Source organism: Dermacentor andersoni, chromosome 3, assembly GCF_023375885.2.
Source record: "Dermacentor andersoni chromosome 3, qqDerAnde1_hic_scaffold, whole genome shotgun sequence".
NCBI classification, from domain to species: domain Eukaryota; kingdom Metazoa; phylum Arthropoda; class Arachnida; order Ixodida; family Ixodidae; genus Dermacentor; species Dermacentor andersoni.
The window spans coordinates 71,978,264-72,004,552 of record NC_092816.1 but is presented as its reverse complement, the minus strand read 5'-3'; the positions used below and the strand labels follow the sequence as shown (position 1 = coordinate 72,004,552).

At 45.1% G+C, this 26,289-nt stretch overlaps 1 protein-coding gene across 1 annotated transcript in view; it reads right to left on the bottom strand.

Moving 5' to 3' along the window:
• SMC5 (structural maintenance of chromosomes 5) overlaps nucleotides 1-26,289 on the bottom strand; it is a 108,724-nt gene that overhangs the window by 23,269 nt on the left and 59,166 nt on the right. Inside the window, exons 18-22 of the mRNA XM_050193372.3 lie at nucleotides 24,976-25,092; nucleotides 18,260-18,382; nucleotides 14,106-14,234; nucleotides 8,337-8,432; nucleotides 1,151-1,351 (exon numbers count right to left, since the gene is read on the bottom strand). Of these exons, the coding sequence (XP_050049329.1) occupies nucleotides 1,151-1,351; nucleotides 8,337-8,432; nucleotides 14,106-14,234; nucleotides 18,260-18,382; nucleotides 24,976-25,092 (666 nt within the window). The remainder of the gene's footprint in view (nucleotides 1-1,150; nucleotides 1,352-8,336; nucleotides 8,433-14,105; nucleotides 14,235-18,259; nucleotides 18,383-24,975; nucleotides 25,093-26,289) is intronic.

Genomic DNA, 26,289 nt, shown 5'->3' with positions numbered 1-26,289 from the left:
GCATGTGGTCGCGCGGCTGTATCTTTCGAGCGATCTGCAGAGGGGCACAGTCTAGGTGTGTTGGCAGCTCATAGCTTTGTGCGTGCTCTGTGTTCTTGGTGCTCACTTAGTGTTGAAGCAATACACAGCCCGAATGTCACTTTGCTCGCTGCTGCTGCCGCATTTCCTCACGCCAGTGTTTTGACAGCGAGTGTCCACGGTCATCGAGACAGCGAGTTTCTGTGATCAGTGAGTGAGATGTGTTCATGTTTGCTTGTGCGTGCATGCCACCATGCTTGTTAATTTAGTTAGTATGCCTATGTTTACAAGTTTATACACCCGATAAAACTACTATCCTTGCTTCGTATAGCTGTCCACTAATTTGCTATCGCAATCGATGCTTCGCCTTTCGGGTGAACCTGCAACTTTTTTAAAAATGACGAGTCTAAACCAAGGTGTCCCTGAATACGGACCCTGAATACAAGGATGCAAAGGCGCCACTCAGTACGTCATTGTCCTTGTCTTTTGCACACAGCGACGCCGGAGCAGAAGGGAGCCCACCAACACAATTATGATCAGTGGCAATGACTTCATAAACATGTGGCGTCATCTTCATAAACATGACGCGTTAAGAACATCAGGACGAAGAACGTAAACGCAGCGCTGATCTGCCAGTAGACAAAGGAACAAGCACGCGAGCATGCAAAGGGAAGCATCGGGAAGCAACTCGGTGCTTCGGTGCCAGTCTTAGGTGGACTGAGTTAATTAGTGCCATCCATCAAGCTGGCGTGAAAGCAAATCCGCTTCCCTCCCGCCGCTCCTCGCAACTGCGCTCCCCTCGCCCTGCCTCTCAACTCCTTTATGGCTGCGCCATCGCCGCTGGCCCAGTGCAGCTTAGCCTGCTGCCTGAAGTTTAATTTTCTGCCATTATAGGGAAGTAAGCGTTGGCTGGCGTGGGCAGTTTCGTAATCTTCGCTCGCTGTGTGCTTGCGCGTTGCGATATTTCACGACTCGCACTGTTCGTGCATTGTGCTATGGTTCACGAGTACAAAAGAACAAGTCCTACTTTTAATTTGAAATTTTCCTAATTCGAACCAATTTTCGGGCCCCTTTGAGTTCGAATTATCGAGATTTGACTTATTCAAGAAAAATCAACATTGGCAGTACGCACATCTCCTGCACATCCCAGGGCACGGAAGAAACGGCCAAAGCCGACGTTTATCCTCTGCAGCAGTTGCTCAATATTTGGCAGCCAGCGACCCCGAGTGTCCTCCATCTCCGCCTCCAGTTGCGACAGCTGAGTCTCGTTTTCGCCAACGTCTGTCTCCAGTTGGCTGATGTCTCGCTTCCGCTGGTGGTACTCTCGCTCAACCTGCACAGGTTTTCCATGGCAAGGATCAGCGAGCATGAAACATGAGCCTTCTCTGCAGAGCAGTAGAGCACATGGGGGGAAAAAAAAAAAAAGGAGAGAAAGAGACGGAGAGAGATTGTGCACAAACCATCAACAATGATTACCAATGTAACCAAATGGCCGCATGCTTCCAGAAAGCTATTCGCTTTATCAAAGTGCGTTTTCTGTGCCTCGGATCTTTTACAAACTAGCAATATCATACACACTGTGGCATGCTCGCATACGCAATACGCACCTCAAGTTTCCCATTAGACATCTCCAGTGAGTGAAGTCCACCTACTATAATGTTATAAAGAAATGCGTGAACGACAGCGGGATTGAACTTGTCTTCTAGCACAGCAGCCAAATGCTCTAACCATTAAACGATCATCATGTGCATGGTTCTCTCCATCCCTAAATTGCTCTCTTAAATACCTGGCATGTGCATCATGTGCCAGTGTCTCGCATTCTTCCCTCGTGACAGTTAGCGCTTTGAGATGCTGTGTCAGAATGCATTGCCTTCGGGGTTGGCCCATGAAAATTATTAGATACAAGATACATCTGCTGCCCAGCAGGTGACAAAAATAAGACAAAAATGTCTGACAGGAAGCCTCAACCATAGTTAAAACCACTGACATCAATGACAGATGTTCTTACACAAGCAATTTGGCCTTGCCTACAAGAAAGCACCGACTCCAATTACAAGTCTTGCAAAGTGGGAGCAAAAATAAAAGTGCTTATAACCTGTGAAAGTTACTGCATACAGTTGCCGACAGATAATTTGAACTCGATGGGGACTAAGAGGTTTGAAAAGAGTTGTCAGCACATTGCCTTCCAAAATCCAAATTCACTTGCCTGCAACCTGGTCAGCCCGTATTTCAACCACTGTCATGCTGTCGCTATAAATATGTGACAGTACAGACAAGGCAAACAGTGAATCTATGTCCCCTGAAAACTTTTAAAACACAGGTCAACCTCACTATGACAGCCGAATGACCGCAGGTCTTCTTGCAATAGTCGTTGTATGGCTCTTCCCTCACTTCATCGTTGTCCTTGTTGGCACCACATAAAGATGTTTGACAATACTGAGTGACAAAAATTCGGTTGCAAAAATGCACTAGTTTTATGGGAATCCTGACTCGTCGCAGGGTGCCGTGAAGAGTCCACTTGCTGAGCGCAATGAGGCTTGCTGAGAACAACTGCGTTTGGCTTACATCTGGTGCATCAATGTACCAAAACTGAATATAGTGGCGCCTACGTGAACATCCAAAATCAAATTTGGACTGCGCACCACAGTGACATTCAGTAGGCGTAGCATTGTAGGCACGCCCCGCTCCACCACAGCCTTCACATTGCAAGTCATTGAAGAAGGAGTGAAAGCACCGTGCAGGGGATGTTTGATTGCTAATAACTCCGTTTCCACTGAACACATTGAAATACTTTTTGTGGCAAAGTATTTCTGAAAAAGCCTATTTTGACTTCAAACACATTTCTACACTTCGATAAAAAGTGGTTCAGGGCCCCCTTAAAGGAATAAAACGGTGGAGCATAACTATACCTAGAATAATGCCAGTGTTAATAGTTTGCATTAATGCAATGTTTCAAGCGAGATGGCGAATTCTACAATGTCGGAGCTATAATCATAAAAACTTTAAGCAGAAATGTAAATTATTTAAATCAAGTATCAGTTTCTAGAAATGCAACAAGTGAAATCTTATAAATTAAAAAAAGACATCTGATGATTCGGAGTTGCCATTTGGTTCTGGAACATGTGCATTACTTTATAGCATCAAGTACTGACTGAATCAGAGATATTTGATCATGAATCAATTAATACGGAAAAACCCCAAAGCACAGTGAACACAAAGGATCACAGAATCATAATGGCAGAGAAACACACCACAACAGAAACTATTCAGAGGTGAGCGGTGGGAAGCATGCAGGAACAGTGTGTCATACATGACACAACCATAAAGCAAGTGTGGTTATTAAAAAAAAAAAAAAAACACAATCGCAAGAATGGATCAAACCTGACATTATCTGCTGTTCCCTATATGGTGCACTTTCTCTCAGGACTCCTTCACTGGTGCTGCCAACTGATATTACACTTCACATGTGTAGAGACCTGAGTCAGATATAGGAAGTAGCAGCGCACAGTTCCAATTAAGATGCTCTCTTTGTTGAGCCAAGGCCGATGAAATCTAGGGTTGTGTGAATACTGAATAGTAGGTTTCGAACTGAATCAAGAAAAGAAAGCCGAACATCAAATCGAATACCAGAAAGTTTTTCACAAAATTTATAGCTTACAAATTCTGGGCAAGGAAATATGATGCTGCACATGCGCGGGAGTCTCCTAGCATTGCATAACAAGACTGTAGCAAGCCATCAATAACGTAAGTACACAGAAATCTATATATAGAGTACAGTCTACTCTTACTAAAGGGAACATCAAATTAGTATGCCAGCATGGATTACAGCTCAGGTCTAGTACATGAAGGTGTGGGAAAATCTTTTTTTTTTATGAATAGAATTTCTGTTGAATAGAATCAAGTGTTTTTCCCCCCTCTGAAACTAATGAATCAGTGACATTCTGTTGTACCGAACGCCAATGAGGTTCTCAGTTTAACAGTGGACCTGTGTTTTGCAGCAATCTTATTTATTGCATAGAAAGTTTTGCTTTCCTGTGTTTCTCCAAAATGCAAAAGCGCTATCCCAACTTAACACCATGCAAGTTATCGTAAGGCGTAATTTGTGTGGCAGACAAAAGGAGCCCCCATCATACGACTCGATCACCACTCCGCGCGTAGCTAGCACCGACAGTAAAGAAAAAGTGCCGTCCGTGTGTCAGGTTCAGTGTGATTTGCCACCTGTCAAATTATCTGAAATCTGGAGGGTCACTGTAAGTTCGCGACACTTGCTACACCCTCACTCCTCATATTCGTTCATCTGCCATCTTTCGCTTTCATTTGGAAGGTGGTTTGTCGGTTTTCCGAATGTCGCACGGCTGCTGCGAATAGATTTGCGTTCATTCGGCACCAAACCGTAACATTATCACCAACGCCCGATGAAGCAATGCCAAGTAAGCCTAATGGCCAAGGCAGTGTGGCCATGATGAAACTTTGCCGCTGGCCAATGTGGTAGCGGGCTGCAAGCCGTCGAGGAATGCATGCCACTAATTTGTTCGTACGGGTGGCTTATCAGTGATCAGTGCCGAGATAATGCATGCGGATTAGATTGACAGCTTTCAAAGTGCCGTGAAGTTCGTCAGCGTGCATATCCACCACAATCTGCATGCCTATCGGTGGCTAATCGGCCTGATCTTCGCATACACTTTTGCACTTTAATAAATACAGGCTGCGTTTGTTGACGCGTCTCCTACTGTCAACATTCATTATCATTTCTATTGGTCTTGTCGATCCAGACGAACCTTGTACTGACAGAGGCGGTCCTGGCCCACATGCCTGCTGCCTGAATATTTGTCACGATCACACAATGCAGCTAGGCCTAAACAGCGTCACTTTGTCAGTATCCAAAGGTGAAAGCTGCTGCTTAGTGCCGAGTTGACCAAAAGTTTAGCAGCGGCTGTATGGCATTTTAAAGCCACCTCACCAACTAAAGTGAGAGATATGCGACAAATTGAATGGTGGCAATTTTGTTCACAACTGCCATGTCTGTGACATTATGCACAATATGTTCGAAAAATCTAATAAGACAGTATATAGCATCCTAAACTTCAGTCACCGTTTCAAATTGGTCATACAGGAGAGTAGCGCGGGATCCAGTTCAGCAACAGCATAATCGCTTGCTGCCACCTGAAAAGCGATGCTGCCCTGTTGCCCAAGCTACCCCCACATGGAGGAGCGGGAGGTATTGAAAATAAACAGCCCACAAAAATAGCGGTACGATACTGGAGAGGCTTGGCTCGGTTCCTCTAGGTCACTTTGACTCGGTCCAACATGGAGCTAGTGCAGCCACTGGTCCACACAATGCAGCTTTTGATGGTGTGGAGAAACAGCACTTGAGGACTTAGTTATGTGTTCAAAAGCTTGAGCAACCCTTTCAATGCAGGGTGGGTGCACATTTATCATATTTTGCTGAAATGTAGCAGGAGGTAGCAGGGTTCGCCTCTCGGCACAGTCCGGTGCAATTGGCATAACAGTAGCATCGCTGGGCCTTTTAAGAAAGCGTAGTTCTTTAGCCCTTGTCAAGGTCGTGGAATGTTGATCACGATCGGCTTGCTTGAAGAGAGCACGTTTGTGACTGGTCATTTTGATAATGTCGAGGGTGATTTATAGGGAACGTCCTCTTCTTGACTGGCTCGCTTTGGTGGGGACCACTTCCTTCTGTAAGGCATATGCCAGGTTGCACCGGAGCTCATAATACGCGGCACCGTCCTCCCCTGTAGCGAGTGACCATGGTTCAACATGTGCTAACTAAACCTTTAGCAGCCATTGTCATCTTCCTCAGCTGCCCTTTCTACATGGCGCACTCCTGCACGTGTGTCTCGTGCCTCATACTGTGAGTTGTGAGACTAGAAGAAAAAGGGAAGAATAATAATAAAAGAAATCTTCTTCTGCTCCTGCTATTGGTCCAAACGATTCTCATGTCTTTCGCTCACCAACTCACTCAATGCTGTAGTGGACCTAACCTCAGTCCCTATAACGTGGCGACCCGGAAGTGATTGTACGGTGAGCACGACATCATGAACAAGACTACGAACGAGAGACCAACGACCAGCGCAGAGGGCCTCACCAAGGTGCAGATGCACCTGCCGTTGTTGCGGCCCCAAAATCCTGCAACCTCGTTTACTCAGGTGGAGACCATCTTCGACCTTCGGCGCATTACTTTGCAGCGTGCAAGGTTCCTCCATGCTGTCTCAGCACTCCCCATAGAGGTGGTCATGTTCGAAGACGTCGTCAACGCACCCCATGACACCACCCCCTATGACCACTTCAACACGACAGTTGCTGCAACGCAAGTCCGTGTCTGTGCACAGGCACCTCCAGCAGCTTCTCAATGAAGAGGAGCTCGGCTACCGTCAGAACTTCTACGTCTTATTGGCAGCTTCTCAGTGATAGTAGGGTGGACACAACCAGCCCGCTGCTGCGGGAACTGTTCCTTCAGCACCTGCCGCAAAATATTGTGGTCGCCTTGGCTACCACATCAGAAGACATGTCCCTCGAGAATCTTGCAGAGCTGGCCGACCGCATCGCTGACTCTTCAGCAAGAGGTACTGTGGCAACGACCGTTCTGCAGTCACACCTCGAAGATTTGCAGTCTTGCCTTGAGCAATACGATTGCCAACTTGCAGAGACCGTTACTGCAGTACGGTCATCGAACCAGTGTCATCAATGCTACTGTGATTGGGGTTCCAGATTCCCTTCTTGGTCCAGCTCTTGCTCTGGCCCTCATCGCAGCACATATTGCTGGTAGAGCAACAAATTCGGTGCCAGTGCCATTCCCCTTGCAGCTGGCAGGGAAATATGCCTGAGTCACTGATGGCAGCCGGCGACTCTTGTTATACGAGCCGCCTGTTTTATGTCATGACAGGATTGCCATATGATTTCTTGTGGACATAGAGGCAGAGGTCAGCGGTCTACCTGCCACACAACTATACCGGCAGTGTGCAGAAAAAAAAAAAGCTTCCTTTCAAGCAGCCAACAGCTCTTCTATCCACACGTGGCCAGCGCTCTCTTACCATCGACTTGGGCCTCCTCCGGCACACCTTGCGATGGGCATTCATTGTTGCAGACGTACATTGCAGACGTACGTATGGCCATATTGGGTGTCGATTTTCTGACCTACTTCGCCCTTGGTGTTGACCTCTGCGCTCATCGCCTCGTGGACACGACTAGGATGTCTAATAAGGCATCTGCGCGCCTATGACTTCAAGCACTGGAACGGTACCCCAGATACCATCATCTGCATTTGCCTTAATTCCGTCAGACTTAGCAGCCATCACGAAACTTTCCAATCTTGAGCTGCCAGTGTGTCGCATCATGCATCATGTTGTCGGTCGCCCAGGGCTCAATTAAGCTCTGACGATGCGTAGGCTTGGCACGCTTCTGATGTGCAGCAGGGTATCAGAGGGCAGTATAGGGGCCAAAAATTGGCGTAAAATGCACTCACTGTGGCCCATGTGGTCTCGAAATGTTTCAGGTAACTTGCTGCATCAAATCGTACCAACATCTAGGTTGAGAATGACAGTGAACTGCCAAAAATTGGGCAGAAAGCAGAAGTCCATAGAAAGCATGTCGCAGCATGTCCATCAGTGCCCGTTTTGCAGTACGTGCCTGTTTTGCAGTACACACCTGTTGTTCACGCAACAGTGTCCTACGCTCTGCCGCCATGCATTGCACAGGTTGAGCACGTAATCAAACCAGTGGAAGACAAGCTGAACTGTAACAGAACAATAATCGCTTACCGATGGAAAAAAAAAAAAAAACATTTAATTATGCAGTTTTACGTGCCAAAACCACTTTCTGATTATGAGGCGCGCCGTAGTGGGGGACTCCGGAAATTTCGACCACCTGGGGTTCTTTAACGTGCACCTAAATCTAAGTACCATGGGTGTTTTCGCATTTCGTCCCCATCAAAATGCGGCCGCCATGGCCAGGATTCGATCCCGCGACCTCGTGCTCAGCAGCCTAACACCATAGCCACTGAGCAACCACGGCAGGTGCTTACCAATGGAAGATCATTAAACGAACTGTAGGGTGTGCATGTTTGCTTGGACTGCATTTTTGTTACAGTGCTGCACTAATTACAGAGTACTGACCTAATTTGTAAGTGGTCCAAGCAGAGTAGTAACTGTAGTCATGAAAATTCTATCAATAAAATTGCTCCTTTATGGTGGTATAAAAGAAATTTGTCATTGTAGAGTGCTTATACACATGCCCATAAATAACATAGGAAAGATAAACATAGTATACCGCCATAATCAATAATTACTAAAATAATTACTTACTGAGACATCCACAGGAAGCATGCAGCTCAGCTTCACTTCTTCTGCGTGCAACTTCTTGGCGATCTCCTCGGCTGTGGATGGAAGTGTTTGGAATTCCTGCAAAACAGTATGATTCATCGTCAACAACAGGGAGCAACAACTTTCAGGATGCAGTACTTATGCAGAAAACTTAAATTAGGCAGCGTCACATCCTGTCAAACTTGGAAAGCTAGCCTTCCTGTCTGCCGAGGGCATTGGAATGCACATTGTTCTATTTTTCTTAAAGGAGTGCCGGCATGATATTTGCAACCTTTCATACTTTTTTATTAAATGAACATCTAAAGAATACAAACCCTAGAAAATGTACTTGTAAGCCTCTGAGTGCTCTAAATAATTTATTATAATGCAGTCAAACCTTCATATAATGAACTTCAATAAGACAAAATTCTTGGTATAACTTCTTGTAGACTGAACACCATGTATTTTCAACCTCAATAGAATGAAATGTGTTTATACATGATTTCAATATAAAAAAAATTCACTACCGCCAAAAAGAAAATTCAGGGCATTAAATTGAAGCTTCCGTGGATGCAGATGGTCAAACGATTGAATAACAAGCTGCTGCTTGTAAATGCACACCTCTCAAATCATGTGTCAGCAAGAGGGATCGGCAAAGCAAAGCAGCATCACATTCTGTTCTGTTCTGTACTGCAAGAGGCGATAAGGTTCAATTGCACCCTACATACTGTGCTTTGGGTGTGAGTGAAAGCATGCGAGGGTGAGCCAAGGATGTAGGTCATTTTACAAGTGCAGTCTTCTCACGTGAGAAAGGGAAAAGGGGGAGAGCAGTGCGAGCTCACGGTAAAGCGATCAAGAGCATGTTAGAGAGGCGGGGGGGGGGGGGGGGAGGTTCTTCCATCTTTCACCACTCACTCTCAAATTCAACAAAAATATTTTTTTTCTCCATTAAATTTGCTTTTTCCGATTGCCCAATAATTGCAAAACATTGCCGTCCCTTCTGTGAAAGAAAAACCAATCGGCAACTGTACTTACTAGCTTAAAAGGTGAAATTTAAATACAGCTAAACCTCAATATAGCAATGTATTCAACATTATCACTTTTTGTCCATAGAACACCATGTATTTGGAATCTCAATATAAAAAAGTATCTTTATACACGATTTCAATATAATGAAACTTCACTGCCAACATGAAGGAATACCAATAAAATAATTGGAAGCTTCAGTAGATGCAGATGGTCGAACGGTTAAATCAGAAGTGGGTGCTTGCAAACACACCTCTCAAAATCACGCACGGTGCTACCAAGAGCGACCGTCGAAGCGCAACAGCATATAAACAGTGATGGAAGTGCTCTGCCAAATGCACCAAACTGTGCCGTGACAGACATGCAGCTAAATCCTGCACCAAATTGTCGTTTATCACACGTATTTGCCATGCCATCTCCATATGCAGATGCACGACTCATCCATGTTGTATCTTCAAACAGCGGCTTTGTTCCCCATCTCTTTGGCGATGCCGATTATCTTCAGCAATGTGACCAAGCACAGCACATTGTTATCGGAGTTCTCATTTGGCAGTGCTGCATGCACTACTCTCTAACTACTAAACAAAAAATATCGATCAAGAAAAAAGAGGAGAATAGGCAATCATGAAAGAGGGAAGGGAGCTTCCACACACAGGGGTGGGGAGAGGATGAGGTTTCTTTGGAGATAACGGAACTTTAAATGGCAGGGAACTTTGCCTTGAAATGCAGCTTTACGGCAGCGCGCGCAGCACTGTCGTAGCTGCACACTTTCATTTTTTGTTGTTTCTTTATTAGGTCCATCCGTAACTTGGGAGAGCTTACCTACTGGTTGCCTTGGTGCCTTACCTCCCACTTCAATTGCTGCTCCTGAAGCAAGCGTAGTTACGGTTTCATTGATTACAGTGAAACTTCGCCAAGCCATAGTTGGCCGGAGCTCGGAAAAAGTATGTACTAGACGGTAGTATTGTTTAGCTGAAATAGCATGAGACTGCCTACTTACCTGTCAAAAACGGAACTCAGAGAGAGTGGGATGAAAGGGCAAGAACATGCAGTATTTATTCACTTCGAACAAGAAAAGTCCGTTATTTTCGTTTGATGCCACGGCAGCCTAGCAGCAACAACAGCGGCCTTAAGCTTACTGAAGCTGCAAGCCAGCTTTTGAGCTAGCCCCCTCTTCTCTGCAAACACTCGCATGGCAGATTCTTCATTGGTGTTGCATATTCTCCATGCATGAGAGCGGTAAAGCTGCAGAAGTCACAGGGCACCTTTTTCATTGCGGGGTGCTGTTTTCATTGCGACGATTGCATTCATGAGGCAGACATAATGTGCACCTTCTGCCACTGTCGGGCCTGAATCGCCCATGTTGTTGCCTTCCGTGTCATCCTCATTACTTCCATTAGGTAACACTTCGGCAACAACAGAGGAAACGATGGCGAAAAGTCGAACGTCGTAGCCGACATCTTTTCGCAGTCGCAGCAGCACTGCCGAGCAACTTCTTCGCGTTCCAAATGCCACACGCCATAGTCAAATGTAAATCCCTGTCACATGCCGGCACCGTCGTCCTTGTGCCATGTTTGATAGCACGAAGGACGTCTAATTTTTCTTTTATGCTGGGCGCCCGGTGTTTTGTATCAGAGCTTCAGCATGGTCAAAGTCTTAGCTTGCATGACTGGCATGGCACCGAAATGATGTTGATGTGGCTTCACACACAAACGCACAGGGTGCTTGGAGGCTGTTGTTCTGATCTGAGGCTTGTTGTTCTGCGAGGCTGCCCGATGGGGACTACGCACCTCCGTGATTGCGCGAAGAAAAGTGGAAGCACTACATGTTAACCGTCCCGTATGCAGTAAGCTGGTACAGTTTATGCGGATACAAAACGCATTATGTTCAATGGCCACTGAGCCAGGGATTTGACTTTACTACTTTTAAAACGAAACTACTGTTTAAGCGGGTACGGTATAACGAGGCTTTACTGTAGCTGTATGTCATCTTCATCTCTCTGCTCTAAGGCTGCGAATTTGTTTGGAAGTACCAGCCTGAAATGGTCTGCTTTTACCCTTATGCGTCTAGGTTGGCCCGTTTCTTTTTGACCAATTTTACTCTTTCTCTCTTCATATTGCGGTGAATCCTAGACCTCACTAACCTATGATCACTGCACTTTACCCTACCTAACATTTCTACATCCTGCGTTATGCTGGGATAATCAGAAAGTATGAAATCTATTTCATTTCTTCTTTCTTCCGTGATTGCGCGAAGAAAAGTGGAAGCACTACATGTTAGTGAGAGGGTAGCAGTGGGGAGAGGATGTTTCTTCTTGTTTCTTCGTTGGAGCATTTCTGTTGCTACGCTTCCTGAAGAAGGCGTTCACTATTCGGAGCTTATTCCTTTCTGCAAATTCTACCAACATCTCTCCTCTAGTGTTGCTACAATCGATGCCGTAGTTGCCAACTGCTTGTTCACCAGCCTGCTTTTCGCCCACTTTTGCATTGAAGTCGCCCTTGACTGGAGCATACTGAGTTTGCTCTTTTCTCATCGCTAACTCAACATCTTCATACAGTTGAATCTCGACCATTTGGACTCGAAGGGGCCCAAAAATTTGTTTGAATTACATGAAGTTCGAATTAAAGCACGCTGAGTGAATGGAGGACTTACCTGCAGTGGCACATATGCACTGAGCTAACACATGAGTAGGAAGTTCCACAAGATTTATTTACACGTATTTACAAATTACAGTCAGTTATTAGGCGTATCGGTGCTCATGCTGTGATAGGAGGGGGCGGGTGCACGCGTGTATGATAAAAGCAAACATCCGTCCCATGACAATTGCCCCTTCAAACTTTTGGTATGCTTCACTGCGTAAAACCTCTCTATTGGGGCGAAGTTGACTTTCGGAAACTGGTATTATGCAACGCGCCGTACTTTCCGCGCTCATGAGCCATTCGCGAGGATTACAAAGGCGGAGTCGGTGCCACTGCTAACATCAGCAAATTGTTTCAGCGAAAAACATGGCACCGAACACCAAGAAGCGAGGTAGCGAACGTCAAAGTAGCTAGGGCTAGCATTGCCGTGATGAGGCTATGGCTGCCAGCGGATCTGCATAAGAGAGCGCCGGCTCGATGCGGTGTGATAATCAAAATAACGGTGGTGGTGGTGGCTTCGATTAATGCAATTTCAGACCTGCGGTAATGGCAAAAAGTCTGGAAAGCCGGACGGCGAAGATTTTTTGTGCCTTAAATTTCAGACGTTCTTATATATTGACTCTATGGGGTGCATGGCGGCGCCACGACACGACAGAAGTCACTAACCCGTCACGAACAGAAGAAATCAGTGATGCTCGCCTGCACACCACTGCACACAAATTTCCGCCACAGCCTTTTTTTTTTTTTTTTTCTTCACATGAGGCATTGAGACGTCTCTCCTAAGCTTTCCCTTGTGGGGATGCGCGACTCTCGCGCGTCCCCTGATGTTTTTCCCGCATAGCGCATCCCCTGATATGCGGTTTTCCCGCACGGCTCGCGTGGCCTGGCGGTCAGAGTGGTACAAGCGCAGTGCGAGAGATGGCGCGACTGTCGCGCTGCTGCGGGGTTACTTGGGCGCCGAAAGGGAAGGCGCTTGGTCTCTTTGGGTTCGGGAAGCGAGCGGGAGTGGACGTGCCCCCCCCCCCCCCGCGCGTGCGCCGACCATGCTTCTGCGAGACTGTCTCGCGTGGCCGCCTTCGAACGTGCCACCATTCGCGTGACTGTACACGCGAACGACCAGGCGTTGGGATCCAGCATGGGGTGAACATATTCGCTCGCAATGCGGTCGCGGTAAGTCGGACTTCTAGATTTGTCGCGCGCCCATCGGCATGTTTTGGGGATAGCAACTCGGCTAGCAGGCATTGATCTATGAAAGGTGCAATAAATGCCCTTGTGATTGTTTGCACTACTGTGTTGTCGTTCCTTTGTCCCAAGAGTACGGAGGAGAACCCCGTATCTCCCACACCCTCTATGGCATTCTCAGAGGAATGCTAGTCAAAAGCACCGCCACATGATCTGGCGCACTGCTGAGAGCATTGTCGGAGCACAGTATGTTCAAATAACCCGTTGCAAATGCTTGCGCATTCTAATTACAGGGCGTTTTCGCCCATTGGAATACACACAGCTTTGACCAGACCACAGCATCATTTGAAATAAACCAAAAGTTCAAATTAAGCATGTTCGAATTAATGAGATTCAACTGTGAAATTGTTCTATTTCTTCACCATCATGAGTCGAAGTTGGAGCGTAGGCTTGTACTACCTTTATTCTATACCTACTATTTAGCTTTATTACAACTACTGCTACCCTCTCATTAATGCTGTAGAATTTGTCAATGTTGCCCGCTATGTCCTTATGGATTAGGAATCCTACCCTATATTGCTTCTAATTTGGAAGTCCTCTATAGCAGAGGATATGGTCATTGTTCAGCACTGTATAAATGTCATCAGTTCTTCTAACCTCCCTAAGGCCAATGATATCCCGCATATCGTCTGATAGTTCCTCAAAGAATTCAGTTGCAAATCTGATAAATGTTTTCTGAGTATACATGTGGTTGCCATCAAGTGGGCCTGCAGCAACTACATTGCACAGAGTGACAAGACATAGCGCTGTTGGCCCATCTGATATCCTACACCCTGTACACTGCTTATAGGCAACAAATTGGCAGAGCCACAGGTGGCTGCATCACAAAGATGAAGGCTGTAGTAGCAGCCCACATTTTACGTACCTTGGCCACGTCTGGTGGGATGGTGAACGTGCTGGATGGGCACTTGGTGGCTTCCTGGGCTTCGTGCAGCTTCTTCTGGGCCTCCCGCTTTAGCTGCAGCAGCTTCTCCCGCATGCTCTTCACCACATTCTGCATCATGGCCAATTAAGAACGAGCGCACAAAGTGCTAAGATTACACATGTACACATTTAGCCTAGCAAATTGGAAAGATTTAGCTTGACCACGAACTTTACACAGTTTACAGACAACAGGGTTATTGGAGCTCTTGACGGCAGTAGCAAAATCAGTAGCTACGTCTTGTGAGCTTTCTTTTTTAACTATTATGTGTTGAAAAAATTCTTTTCTACCAGGAGTATTCTTTCCAAATGAAAATCATAAAAGAACTGCATGTGATCACTTGTGTTGTTGACAGCTCTTTACACCGGCAGTTAAGAGTAATATAATGGTAATCAGGAGAGGTTCTGTGAAACTAAAAAAAAAGCTGGTGAGATTCCTTACAGAGGCCCCGAACCCCTTTTTATTGAAGTGGAGAAAGCCATTTGAAATGAAAATAGGCTATTTCAGAAATAATTTGCTGCACAAAGTAATTCAATGCGATCAGTAGAAGCGCAGTTATTGGCAGTCAAACACGGCCTCCGCTGTGCTCCCGTTCCTTCTTGAGTGCCTTGCACTGCAAAGGCTACGGCATAGCGGGGCGCGCCCACAACGCTCCACCTTCTAAATGTCACCATGGCGCACTATTCAAATTTCATTTTGGATGTTGAAGTAGATGCCACTTCCACCTCTGGTGCCTACAATGCGCTAAACATATGCCAAACACGGTTGTCCTCAGCGAGCCGCAGTGCGCTTAGCCAGTGGACTCGTGGTGGTATCCCATGGCGGCTGCGGTATCTATGCTCTGTAGCCATCCACAGCTACCAATAGCAGTCGTATATGGGAATCCACTTTATTACGAAATAAAGCATAAAACCTTCCTCCTTAAGAGTAGGAAGGCAGGCTTCTGTTGAAAAGAGCGTTGAGGGGAAGGTGACTTTGCGATCCACTTACAAGCTCCACACACTGCGTACAACAGCAAAACTTGGCTGAGATGTTCACAGCAGCGTATGCTACCTGTGAAACATGTTATTTCACCAAGCTCGAGGGGTAGTTCTTCAGGGCCCCTTTAAGGCCAGAAAGTTCAAGAACCATTGCCCCGTTGCGTTTTTAGGGTATCACCGACTAGAAGTAGCTTCTAGGCTTGCACACCCCATGACATTTCAATCTGGACAGACCAATATACACTCAAATCTCAATATAATGAATCACGCAGGCCACCAAAAATGGTTTGTTATTTTGAAATATCCTTGTAATAAAAAACTTGCAGTTATAAGCCAGTGGACAAAGCTAGGAATGAAAATGACGTACCTTGGCAGTAGACACATTTGTAGACAAACATACTCTCAAATAAAAATGTTTCACTCACTTTAAAGCTGCTTTGTTTCAAGAAATCAGTGATTTTCTTCTGGCGCGTGCACCACGCACAACCAGGAGTGTGTCTACATTTTTGACTTTGAGCAATACCTCATCGGGTACGCCATTGCACCGAGCGATGAAAGTGCGGACTTTGTTCATGTGCACTAAAACATCGATGTTCGACTCAATCTTATCTTCTGTGTTCGGTGACCCACAGTCGTCTTCCTTCGAGTTGTCATCGTCACTCAAAATGTCGTGAACGCAGTTAACAATCTCTTCGGTTGTTAGGTACGCCGCTGTTAGTGCTGTGCTGTCACTCTCCAAGTAGTCATTGAAGGAACAGATGGCAGGCAGCAGTTTCGCAACCTCGGTCCCGAGGTCTCCTGGGTTGTTGTCTGTCACCTCCAGGTCATCTGCAAGCTGCACAGGCGCTTTGACAAGCCCTGCTTTTCGCCAGCAGTTGCTAATGGTGAACGCTTTCAAGTTCCACTAAGCTCCTGTGAGCATTTCCACTGCCTGACGAATATTGATTGCAGTCGGCTGCTTTAGGCGGAGGTTGATAATCAACCGCTGCACAAGGCGCTTACGGAATTCTGCTTTCACACTCTTTATAATGCCCTGGTCTAGGGGCTGCAGCAAGGGCATGTTGTTTGGTGGCAGAAACTCCAAGCGAACGTGCGTCAAGCAACCATTCACAATGTGAGCAAAACAGTTGTTGACAACCAGTAGAATTCTTCAGTAATCCCTCTTCATTCGGTCATCGAGTTTGATGAGCCACTCGGAAAAGAGATCTCTGGTCATCCAGGCTCCTTTGCTGGCGTGGTAGTCGTTTGGTAACAAGATGACGTTTTTCATGCAGCAAGGCTTCACATACTTGCCGATGACGAGCGGTTTAATTTTCTTCATGCCTGTTGGATTGCAGCAGAGCAGGACTGTCACGTGAAGATGCGATTTCTTCCCTCCTTTGCACTGCTGCCTTTTTAAGTGCATTGTCCGGTGTGGGAGGAGCTGGTGAAAACATGCGGTCTCATCCGCGTTGAAAATGTCATCTTCAGAGTACGATTCAGCCACCTCTAGAAAACGATCATTACACCAGGAATCTGCACCTTCTCTGTCAACAGCCTTTTCTTTGCCTGAGACTACATGCCAAGTTATCCTGTTCCCCTGGCAGAAACGAAAAAACCAACCCGCACTGGCGTCGAACCCAGTTATTTCAAGTGCATCGGCAAATTTGTGGGCTTTTTCTTGGAGCATTAGGCCAGACATGGGATCGTTTTGCAGTCTGGCATTTTTGAACCACGCAACAACAGCTTGGTCCCCATTTTGAAAGTTTCCCAGTCGCAACCATTTCTTTGTAGGAGCGAGTTGCGTTTCACAGTGAAGCTTCACAATCTTGTTTCGGTCTTTCAAAATGGTTGCGACGGTCGATGGGGCAATGCCACGCTGTCTGCACACGTCAATTTGCTTTTTCCCTGCAACGATTTCCTGCAATACGTCCAATTTGTCCTGCAGCGAAAACTGCTTTTGCTTCTTCTTGGCGTTGTTGCTAGCTGCATTCATCATTGGATCTCGCGCGAAAATCGCCATACCTTTCTCGTGAAGTTCTTGGTGAAGTTTGTGGTGACGCTGTTGGCACTCGAGATGCTGATGATGATAGCTATTGCACTTGCGGTTTCTGTTTCACGCAAGAGCTGCAGCGCTGTTACTTTTAGCCGAACTCCTAACACTGACGTTCCTCGGTTATGAAGGGAAAAGTAAGCTAAGTGCATTATTCTGAAATATGCGTTGTATTGAAATTCGTAGTTCTGAAATATTTTTACACTGAAAATATAGGCAATCTGGCAGGGATCTTTAAAATATTCGTAAATTTGAGAAATTTGTTAATGTGGGGTTCATAGTAACAAGATTTGACTGTAGTCTGTATGATGAGGATAGGATGCTAGCAATGGTTGGTGTGTGTGCATGTGCATGCGTGGGTGCGTGTTTTGTTTCTCCTCTCTCTGTGAAAAACATGATTTGCAGTAAGTGTCAAACATTTATATTATGCCGTGTCATCACCTGCAGGAATCAAAGTTTGTTGGGATTTGTTGCCACAACACATCGCAGTATTTACTGTGGACTTTTGCTGATGGGTGAAAGTGAAGTGATAAGGCAAGGAAGTCAGGATAATGCATACACTGCTGCTCGTCTCTGTATAGAGCTTTTGCATCACCTTTGAAAAAATATCACTATTGCTATGCCAGTCACTAGGCATTGCATCCGCATTTCAGTTTGAATAGAAAGCATTGGCACAGGTTACTGACAATGCAATGATCATGCAACATGTCCATGCAATTGTACTACCAAAAAGCACTATAAGAACAGCTCTGCAGGCACTTCATAGTGGATTTGGATGACAAAATCAATTGTTACTTCAGTTTGTAGACTGGCCATCACAAGACCCAGATGCACCGAATCGTGCCGAATTCAATGCACTGAAGGCCATGTGCTCCATCTAGTGTCTTCTGTCTACTATTCAGTGCCACTTAGTCACATAACGTTCTATCTGTGGAATAAATAGGCAATTCTGTTCACATATTGCAAGAATCCAGCTACTAATATGAATGCCTTAGCACCCCTCCATAATGTCTGCTGCAGTGCATGGACTTGGTGTAAGGGCATACAGAAACAGAAAAAAATGGCGAGTCTGCTTTACACCATACCTCCACGGAGTGGTACTCATTCTGGGCCGCCCTGAGCTTTTCCTCAGCATCCTTCTTGTCAGTCACAGCCTTCACCATGTCCAGGCGATGCTCAGCAAACAGACGGTGCTTCTTGTAGCAGGCCTGAAAAAGCGGGCAGCCATAATTGCTACGTTTTCCAGTCTGTAGTGTATGACGTTTGTTAATTTAGGTACCACATGCAGCTTGAAAATTTAATTAAATTCTGGGGTTTCACATGCAAAAACCATATGACTATGAGGTACACCATAGTGGAGCACTCTTGGTTAATTTTGACCACCTGGGGTTCTTTAATGTGCACATAATGCACGGTACACAGGCGTTCTCGCTTTTTGCCCCCATTAAAATGAGGCCATTGCAGTCGGGATCCAATTTCACACCCTTGCACTTAGCAGCGCAACGCCAAAGCCACTATGCCACCATGGTGGGTCACAGGCAGCCTGAAGATACACACACACTAATGGAGTATAAATGGCAACACTGTAATGTTATAAGGAACAAAAGCATACGAACTAAGTGTGCATTCATTACAGTTGAGCCTGAACGCATACAATTCCATTAATTAGACTCCAGTTAATTCGATATCTCGGTTAATTTGACCCTGACCGAAGGTTCTGGCTGGTGCCCATGCATTTCTATGGGCCCGAACTTTTTTTATCTTAACCCTAAAATTAGCCTCCACCAGATAATTCGAACTTTACCAGTCAGCACACACTTGCCTGGCCCCTATGGTGACTCAAACAGCAACCCCTTTAGTGGCAGCGTCTGTCTTGGCGGAGCTTAGGGGACAGTGAATGCGTTGAATGCACGTCATCGCCCATCGAAAACACCTATTTACAACCTTCCCTGGGAGGATCTTCAAGTGATAACTGCAGCTCACGATGTCTGAATACGGCATTTACCGTAATTTTGTCTTTTTTTCTTTTTTCAAGAAAACTGGGTCGAATATTGCTTGTCCAGTGAAATCAGCCACGAAACCAAAACTGCCTTTGCAGCTTTCTGATGCTTCATCGCATAACACAAACATATTGCGGCGAAGCTGACTTTAGGAAATCATCCACCATTGTGCAACTCGTATTGCCCAGTTTTCTGGCTACAATAAAGGGTCCGCATTAGATTTGTACTTTGCTTAGAGCGTTAATATTATTTCTATGTTAACTTTCTTTAGTTTGAACACACAGAAAGTGGGCACATAATGCCAAATGTATCAGCGGTGCGTTTTGGTGCCTTTTATGCATCTTGTTTAAAAAACTATTCAACCTGCCGCATAATTCAATCAGTTTCTTCAATTCTGTCATGGTCGAATAAATGGAAGTCAACTGTATAATAAACGCAAATATAACAAATTATGGGATATAATGAAGGTATATATTCATGTCAGGTGCGATTTCGTTTAACTAAGTTTAAGTCTACTAGTAGAAAAGAAAAGGAAAACAGCACAACAGGCACAGAATAGGCAAAGTAGTGGATGCCACAAGCACGGAACTCGCAGTTAGAATCAGCAAGATTAGCAAGTATAATCATCACAAAAAGCAACAGAAGGGATAGAGCAGGAGAAAAAGACATGTGCAATCAGTGCGACAGCAAGGGACAATGGGCAATTCAAAAGAACAATACTAAATAAAAAAAAGATATATATAGTATATAAATTTTGTGGAAGCTGTGAACCGGCAACCACTCTTACAGTTGGATGGGCACCGACAAAGTCGTCTTTACAGTGGTTGCATGGCACACGTAATGCCGGGGGGAAGAAATAAGCTGGTCTAATGTACAGAGGTTGATCACCGTAAGCAAAGCTTTCGCATCCATTCCACCACTACAGCTTGCTAACATGACTGCCCAAATTCGGTGTTGCTCAAATTGGTACAACACCGAACAACATTGAATGGAGCTACTCTCCACACAGTCTGATCAATGCAGCATTAAAACCAGTCTGATGGTGCAAATAAAACCTTCCCTTTAGGCAGGGTTTGGGTATGGGCTAGTTTGTATTCCTGCGCTAACCCTGGCATCATACAAGATGTGGACGTGCTCAGCAAGGTGCGCTGCAGTGACCATAGGATGGTAAGAACTCGAATTAGCCTAGACCTGAGGAGGGAATGGAAGCAACTGGTACATAAGAAGTCGATCAATGAGTTAGCGGTAAGAGGGAAAATAGAGGAATTCCAGATCAAGCTACAGAACAGGTATTCGGCTTTGACTCAGGAGAGGACCTTAGTATTGAAGCAATGAACGACAATCTTGTGGGCATCATTAAGGAGTGTGCAATAGAAGTCGGTGGTAACTCCGTTAGACAGGATACCAGTAAGCTATCGCAGAAGACGAAAGGTCTGATCAAGAAACGCCAATGTATGAAAGCCTCTAACCCTACAGCTAGAATAGAACTGGCAGAACTTTCAAAGTTAATCAACAAGCGTAAGACAGCTGACATAAGGAAGTATAATATGGATAGAATTGAACATGCTCTCAGGAATGGAGGAAGCCTAAAAGCAGTGAAGAAACTAGGAATTGGCAAGAATCAGATGTATGCGTTAAGAGAAAGCCGGCAATATCATTACTAATATGGATGAGATAGTTCAAGTGGCTGAGGAGTTCTATAGAGATTTATACAGTACCAGTGGCACCCACGACGATAATGGAAGAGAGAATAGTCTAGAGGAATTCGAAATCCCACAGGTAACACCGGAAGAAGTAAAGAAAGCCTTGGAAGATATGCAAAGGGGGAAGGCAGCTGGGGAGGATCAGGTAACAGCAGATTTGTTGAAGGATGGTGGGCAGATTGTTCTAGAGAAACTGGCCACCCTGTATACGCAATGCCTCAGGACTTCGAGCGTACCGGAATCTTGGAAAAACGGTAACATAATCCTAATCCATAAGAAAGGGGACGCCAAAGACTTGAAAAATTATAGACCGATCAGTTTACTGTCCGTTGCCTACAAAGTATTTACTAAGGTAATTGCAAATAGAATCAGGAACACCTTAGACTTCCGTCAACCAAAGGACCAGGCAGGATTCCGTAAAGGCTACTCAACAATAGACCATATTCACACTATCAATCAGGTGATAGAAAAATGTACGGAATATAACCAACCTTTATATATAGCTTTCATTGATTACGAGAAAGCGTTTGATTCTGTCGAAACCTCAGCAGTCATGGAGGCATTGCGGAATCAGGGTGTAGACGAGCCGTATGTAAAAATACTGAAAGATACTTATAGCGGCTCCACAGCCACCGTAGTCCTCCATAAAGAAAGCAACAAAATCCCAATAAAGAAAGTCGTCAGGCAGGGAGATACGATCTCTCCGATGCTATTCACAGCGTGTTTACAGTAGGTATTCAGAGACCTGGATTGGGAAGAATTGGGGATAAGAGTTAATGGAGAGTACCTTAGTAACCTGCAATTCGCTGATGATATTGCCTTGCTTAGTAACTCAGGGGACCAACTGCAATGCATGCTCACTGACCTGGAGAGGCAAAGCTGTAGGGTGGGTCTAAATATTAATATGCAGAAAACTAAAGTAATGTTTAACAGTCTCGGAAGGGAACAGCAGTTTACAATAGGTAGTGAGGCACTGGAAGTGGTAAGGGAATACATCTACTTAGGACAGGTAGTGACTGCGGATCCGGATCATGAGACTGAAATAATCAGAAGAATAAGAATGGGCTGGGGTGCGTTTGGCAGGCATTCTCAGATCATGAACAGCAGGTTGCCATTATCCCTCAAGAGAAAAGTTTATAACAGCTGTGTCTTACCAGTACTCACGTATGGGGCAGAAACCTGGAGGCTTACGAAAAGAGTTCTACTTAAATTGAGGACAACGCAACTAGCTATGGAAAGAAGACTGATAGGTGTAACGTTAAGGGATAAGAAAAGAGCAGATTGGGTGAGGGAACAAACGCGAGTTAATGATATCTTAGTTGAAATCAAGAAAAAGAAATGGGCATGGGCAGGACACGTAATGAGGAGGGAAGATAACCGATGGTCATTAAGAGTTACGGAATGGATTCCAAGGGAAGGAAAGCGTACCAGAGGGCGGCAGAAAGTTAGGTGGGCGGATGAGATTAAGAAGTTTGCAGGGACAACATGGCCACAATTAGTACATGACCGGGGTAGTTGGAGAAGTATGGGAGAGGCCTTTGCCCTGCAGTGGGCATAACCAGGCTGATGATGATGATGATGAGTTGGTATTCCATTGTAAACATCCCTTACAGCGTGTACATAGACAGAGGGACCGAAAGAACGACAAAGACAAGCACTGAGTTCCAACGGATTTTTATTTTGAGTGACAAGCATGTATATATACCAAGACACCAAGACAAAAGTGCCCCCTCCAAAGCACGAAGCCAGCACGAGTATGCATTCAAAATTGAGAGGAACCATAACCGCCTCTTTAAACGGCCCCTCACCAGGTCTGGCCATATTGAGCTGATAAGCGCAGAGCATACAATGCGAGCTAACGATCGTGTTTGCAAAGAATTACATCGCTACGCGCCGTGGAAAGGCCAAAAATTTCAAAGCGAACGCTGTTTTCCCCTTCCCTCGCGGCAACCTTGCTCCAAGCCAGACGGTGACGTACTAGTGTCCCTGCGCCTATGTATTCATGTCCACAGTGTGACATCACTCGCGGTGACACGTGACCTCGAGGATTATTCAAGGCAACATCCGTTATTTGTGTCATCTGTTGCTTGAATTGAGGAATTGAAGTTTGGAGAAATAATAAAACATGAAAACAGAATGTTTGCGTGTTTATTGTTTTACTTCGCACGGAAGCAACAGAAATATACTTCCGCCTCGTCTGCTTGTTCTCACGGTCGTGCAGTAACGTGCGTAGGTACCAATACTATGCCATTTTCTACCACGTTCCAGCTCATATCATGCTCTGCGATCCGCTTGTTCTGCCTCAGTAATCATGTGGCACTTAATTATACCGCTAGTCATGTGTCCCTATGCACAGCGTGCAAAATCGTGTGCTGCGCAAAATGAGACAATCACAACAGCCTGTGCGCAACGCCGTCATGCGAAAATGCACGGCGCCAGAAAAAAAAAAAAAAGAATGAAGGCGCGGCCCGTGACGTATACATCACGCGATTCTCGAGGTCCGGTATGGGAGAAAGCAGGGAAGGAATTTCGCTTGCAGAGGCTCAGGGCAAATGGAGAGAGTGTCTCACTTTGCAGTGGTGCATGCCTGCTGAAATCATGGGTTTGCGGCGCTGAAATATTTCTATCTCGGCTATTAATGAGCCGATCTGAAAAATTTTTGCAGCAGAACACTCCCTAGAGGACATGTAACAACTTCCAGTAACAACTTCTAGTGTATAACCAAATTTGCTACGAGGCCTGGTAAGGGGCCCTTTAAGATGAAGGGCCCCATCTTCAGTATTGGGCACTTTATTGCTTGGTTCTTGCAATCTAGCATTTAAACATCTACCTGTCTGCCCTATGTAAGACCGACCGCATTTCACGGCTATCTTGTAAACTACACCTTTCCAACAATCTGTATACTTTTTCCTGTGACTGATACTTCAGGAACTACGTCCCTTAGCAACAGGATTAGTTCTAATGCAAAGCTATGCAAGTTTTTTAGGTGCAGATCTCTCACAAACTTAAGAAAATAGGACAAAGAGCAGGTATCGATGTTGTTTTCTCTGTGCCTAAAATACTTGCACAGCCTTGCGTTAGAACTAATCCTATTGCTAAGGGACGTAGTTCCTGCAGTAGCAATCACAGGAAGAAGTATACAAATTGTTTGAAAGTTGTAGTTTACAAGACACCCCTGAAATGCAGTCGGTCTTATATAAGGCAGAAAGGTAGATGTTTAAATGTTAGATTGCAAGAACATAGCAATAAAATGTGCAAAGGGCGGGAAGGGTTTCTAGGCGTTCATTGCGCACAATGGAGCTGTCTTCCGCTCTTTGAAAAGACTAGTATCTTAGGCATCCGAATGAAAACACTAGACATATCATTGAAGCAGCAGCGATCACTGAGGGTGACTCGGTTAGTAAGCCATCAATTGCATTAACAGATAAAGAACTTGCTTTTCTGAGGTCACACATGCGCGCTCGTTCATCTTCAGGAGGCGGTTATAGTTCCTTTGAATTTTGAATGCGTACTCGCGCTGGCTTCATGCTTTGGAGGGGGCGCTTTTGTCTTGGTGTCTTGGTATATATGCTTGCTACTCAAAATAAAAATCAGTTGGAAGTCAGCGCTTCTCTTCATCGTTCTTTCCATCACTCTGTCTATGTACGCACTGTAAGTGATTTTCACTTTTAAGATTGCATAGAAGTGAGGTGACAATCTTAATTATGGCAACTCTGTCCACGGACACCAGATTTTCTGTATTGCAACATTGTGCGAGCATCATGCCCAAAAAATTTAGCAAAATCCAATGTGGTGCCAAAAATGTCAGTCGTCCTTATGCATTGATCCAACAGAAGTCCTACACAGTCGACTTCCACCAACTCAATCCTGACATTACTGACGATATTGTTTTAATTATCCGGCGGGCCGAATTAAACAAGAGACAGAAAAACTGTCGAAACAAATCACTGACACATTTGTCAGTATTTCCTCCATTTTAACACATCCTAGAATCGTACATAAGGTATAAAAAACAAAACTTTGCCCTGAACACAGCTTTGCTGTAAGGAAGTGCTCCTGGATCAACAAACAGGAGTCCTGCACATGTCAACAACGCACCTCTAGTTTTTTTATGTAGTTCTTCACTTCTTCAACTCTGCAGGCACATATTTTTCGCTGCTCACTGGCAGCCTTTTGACGCTCCGTGTCCAGGTCGATGGCTTCACTTTGGAGTCGCTAAAGGAGAAATGCATAGCACATGATCCAAGCTGAAACTGCGTCAACGAGGCACGCAATATTACAACACAGCATGGTGCAAAGCATGAAATGAATGCACAGCCATGGAGCCAGCAGCCCGCCCAGCAAATTACAAGACTTCGAGATAGATGAGCAGAGTACCAAGGCTTCCTCTGCAGACATCCTCCATAAATTTTACTCCGCATTCAGCACAATTAAAATAAAAAGAGTGGCTGACAAAAAAAAAACTATAAAATCTACTTTCCCTTGACAGACATCTTCATGCAGTGTGACAGCTGCAAAGACATAAGTAATGAAATGCAATGATCCATGTTTGTATTGTCCTCAATCATGGGCCACATGGGACCACAGGGCTAAGTGCTTTAATTCCTGTATTCGAGAACACAACTTAAATTGAAGCCCATGCTTGACTGGATTTAAATGACCCCTGTCATGAAGGTGCTGGAAGAAATGCAATGAGCATCCTCCGGCATCAGCATGTAAGTGAAGCATGGTCTTCAACTTCAGTTGCATTCTTGAATATGGTGGTTAGAATAGTTTAATACAACGAGAGTGCAGTTTGGCATTCTCGTCCTTCAAGGACCTGCTCAGAAATAACAGGGTTCAGCTCTCAACAGAGGAGTACACGTAACAAGGGCAAGCCAAGCTGCACTTTAACTTGCAACTGAGCAGGCTACGATACTCACAGGTAAAACATAACGGCTCATTTACTTTAATGTGCAAAAGCCACAATTTGGCTGCAAAACATACTTAAGCACAAAACTCCGAGCTAAGTTTGACTATCTGGGGCGGATAGCTTTCAAAACAAGTGATGCTTTAGGGTTCTGATCCTCATTAAACTGCATCTGCCACAACCCAGAATTTACTGCGTCTCTCTGTACATGATACCATGCACGGCCTGTGCACCACATACTCAAAACAAGGGTAAGTCTTACTATAATTATAATTACATTAAGTCTGAAGTAAAATTGATCAAAGGAGTGATTTTGGTAAAAAGTAACATAGAGTAAAAATGCGTTTGCCCCTATTTAATATTATCGTCAGATAAGTGAATCTGCACGAGCTTGGTTAAAAATTAAATTGATAAAACTTGGACTTAACAGTGGAAAGGCAGTGCAACAATCACTACTTGCCAAGTTATGGAAAGGGATTGGGTTGGAATAACCTTGTGGTCAA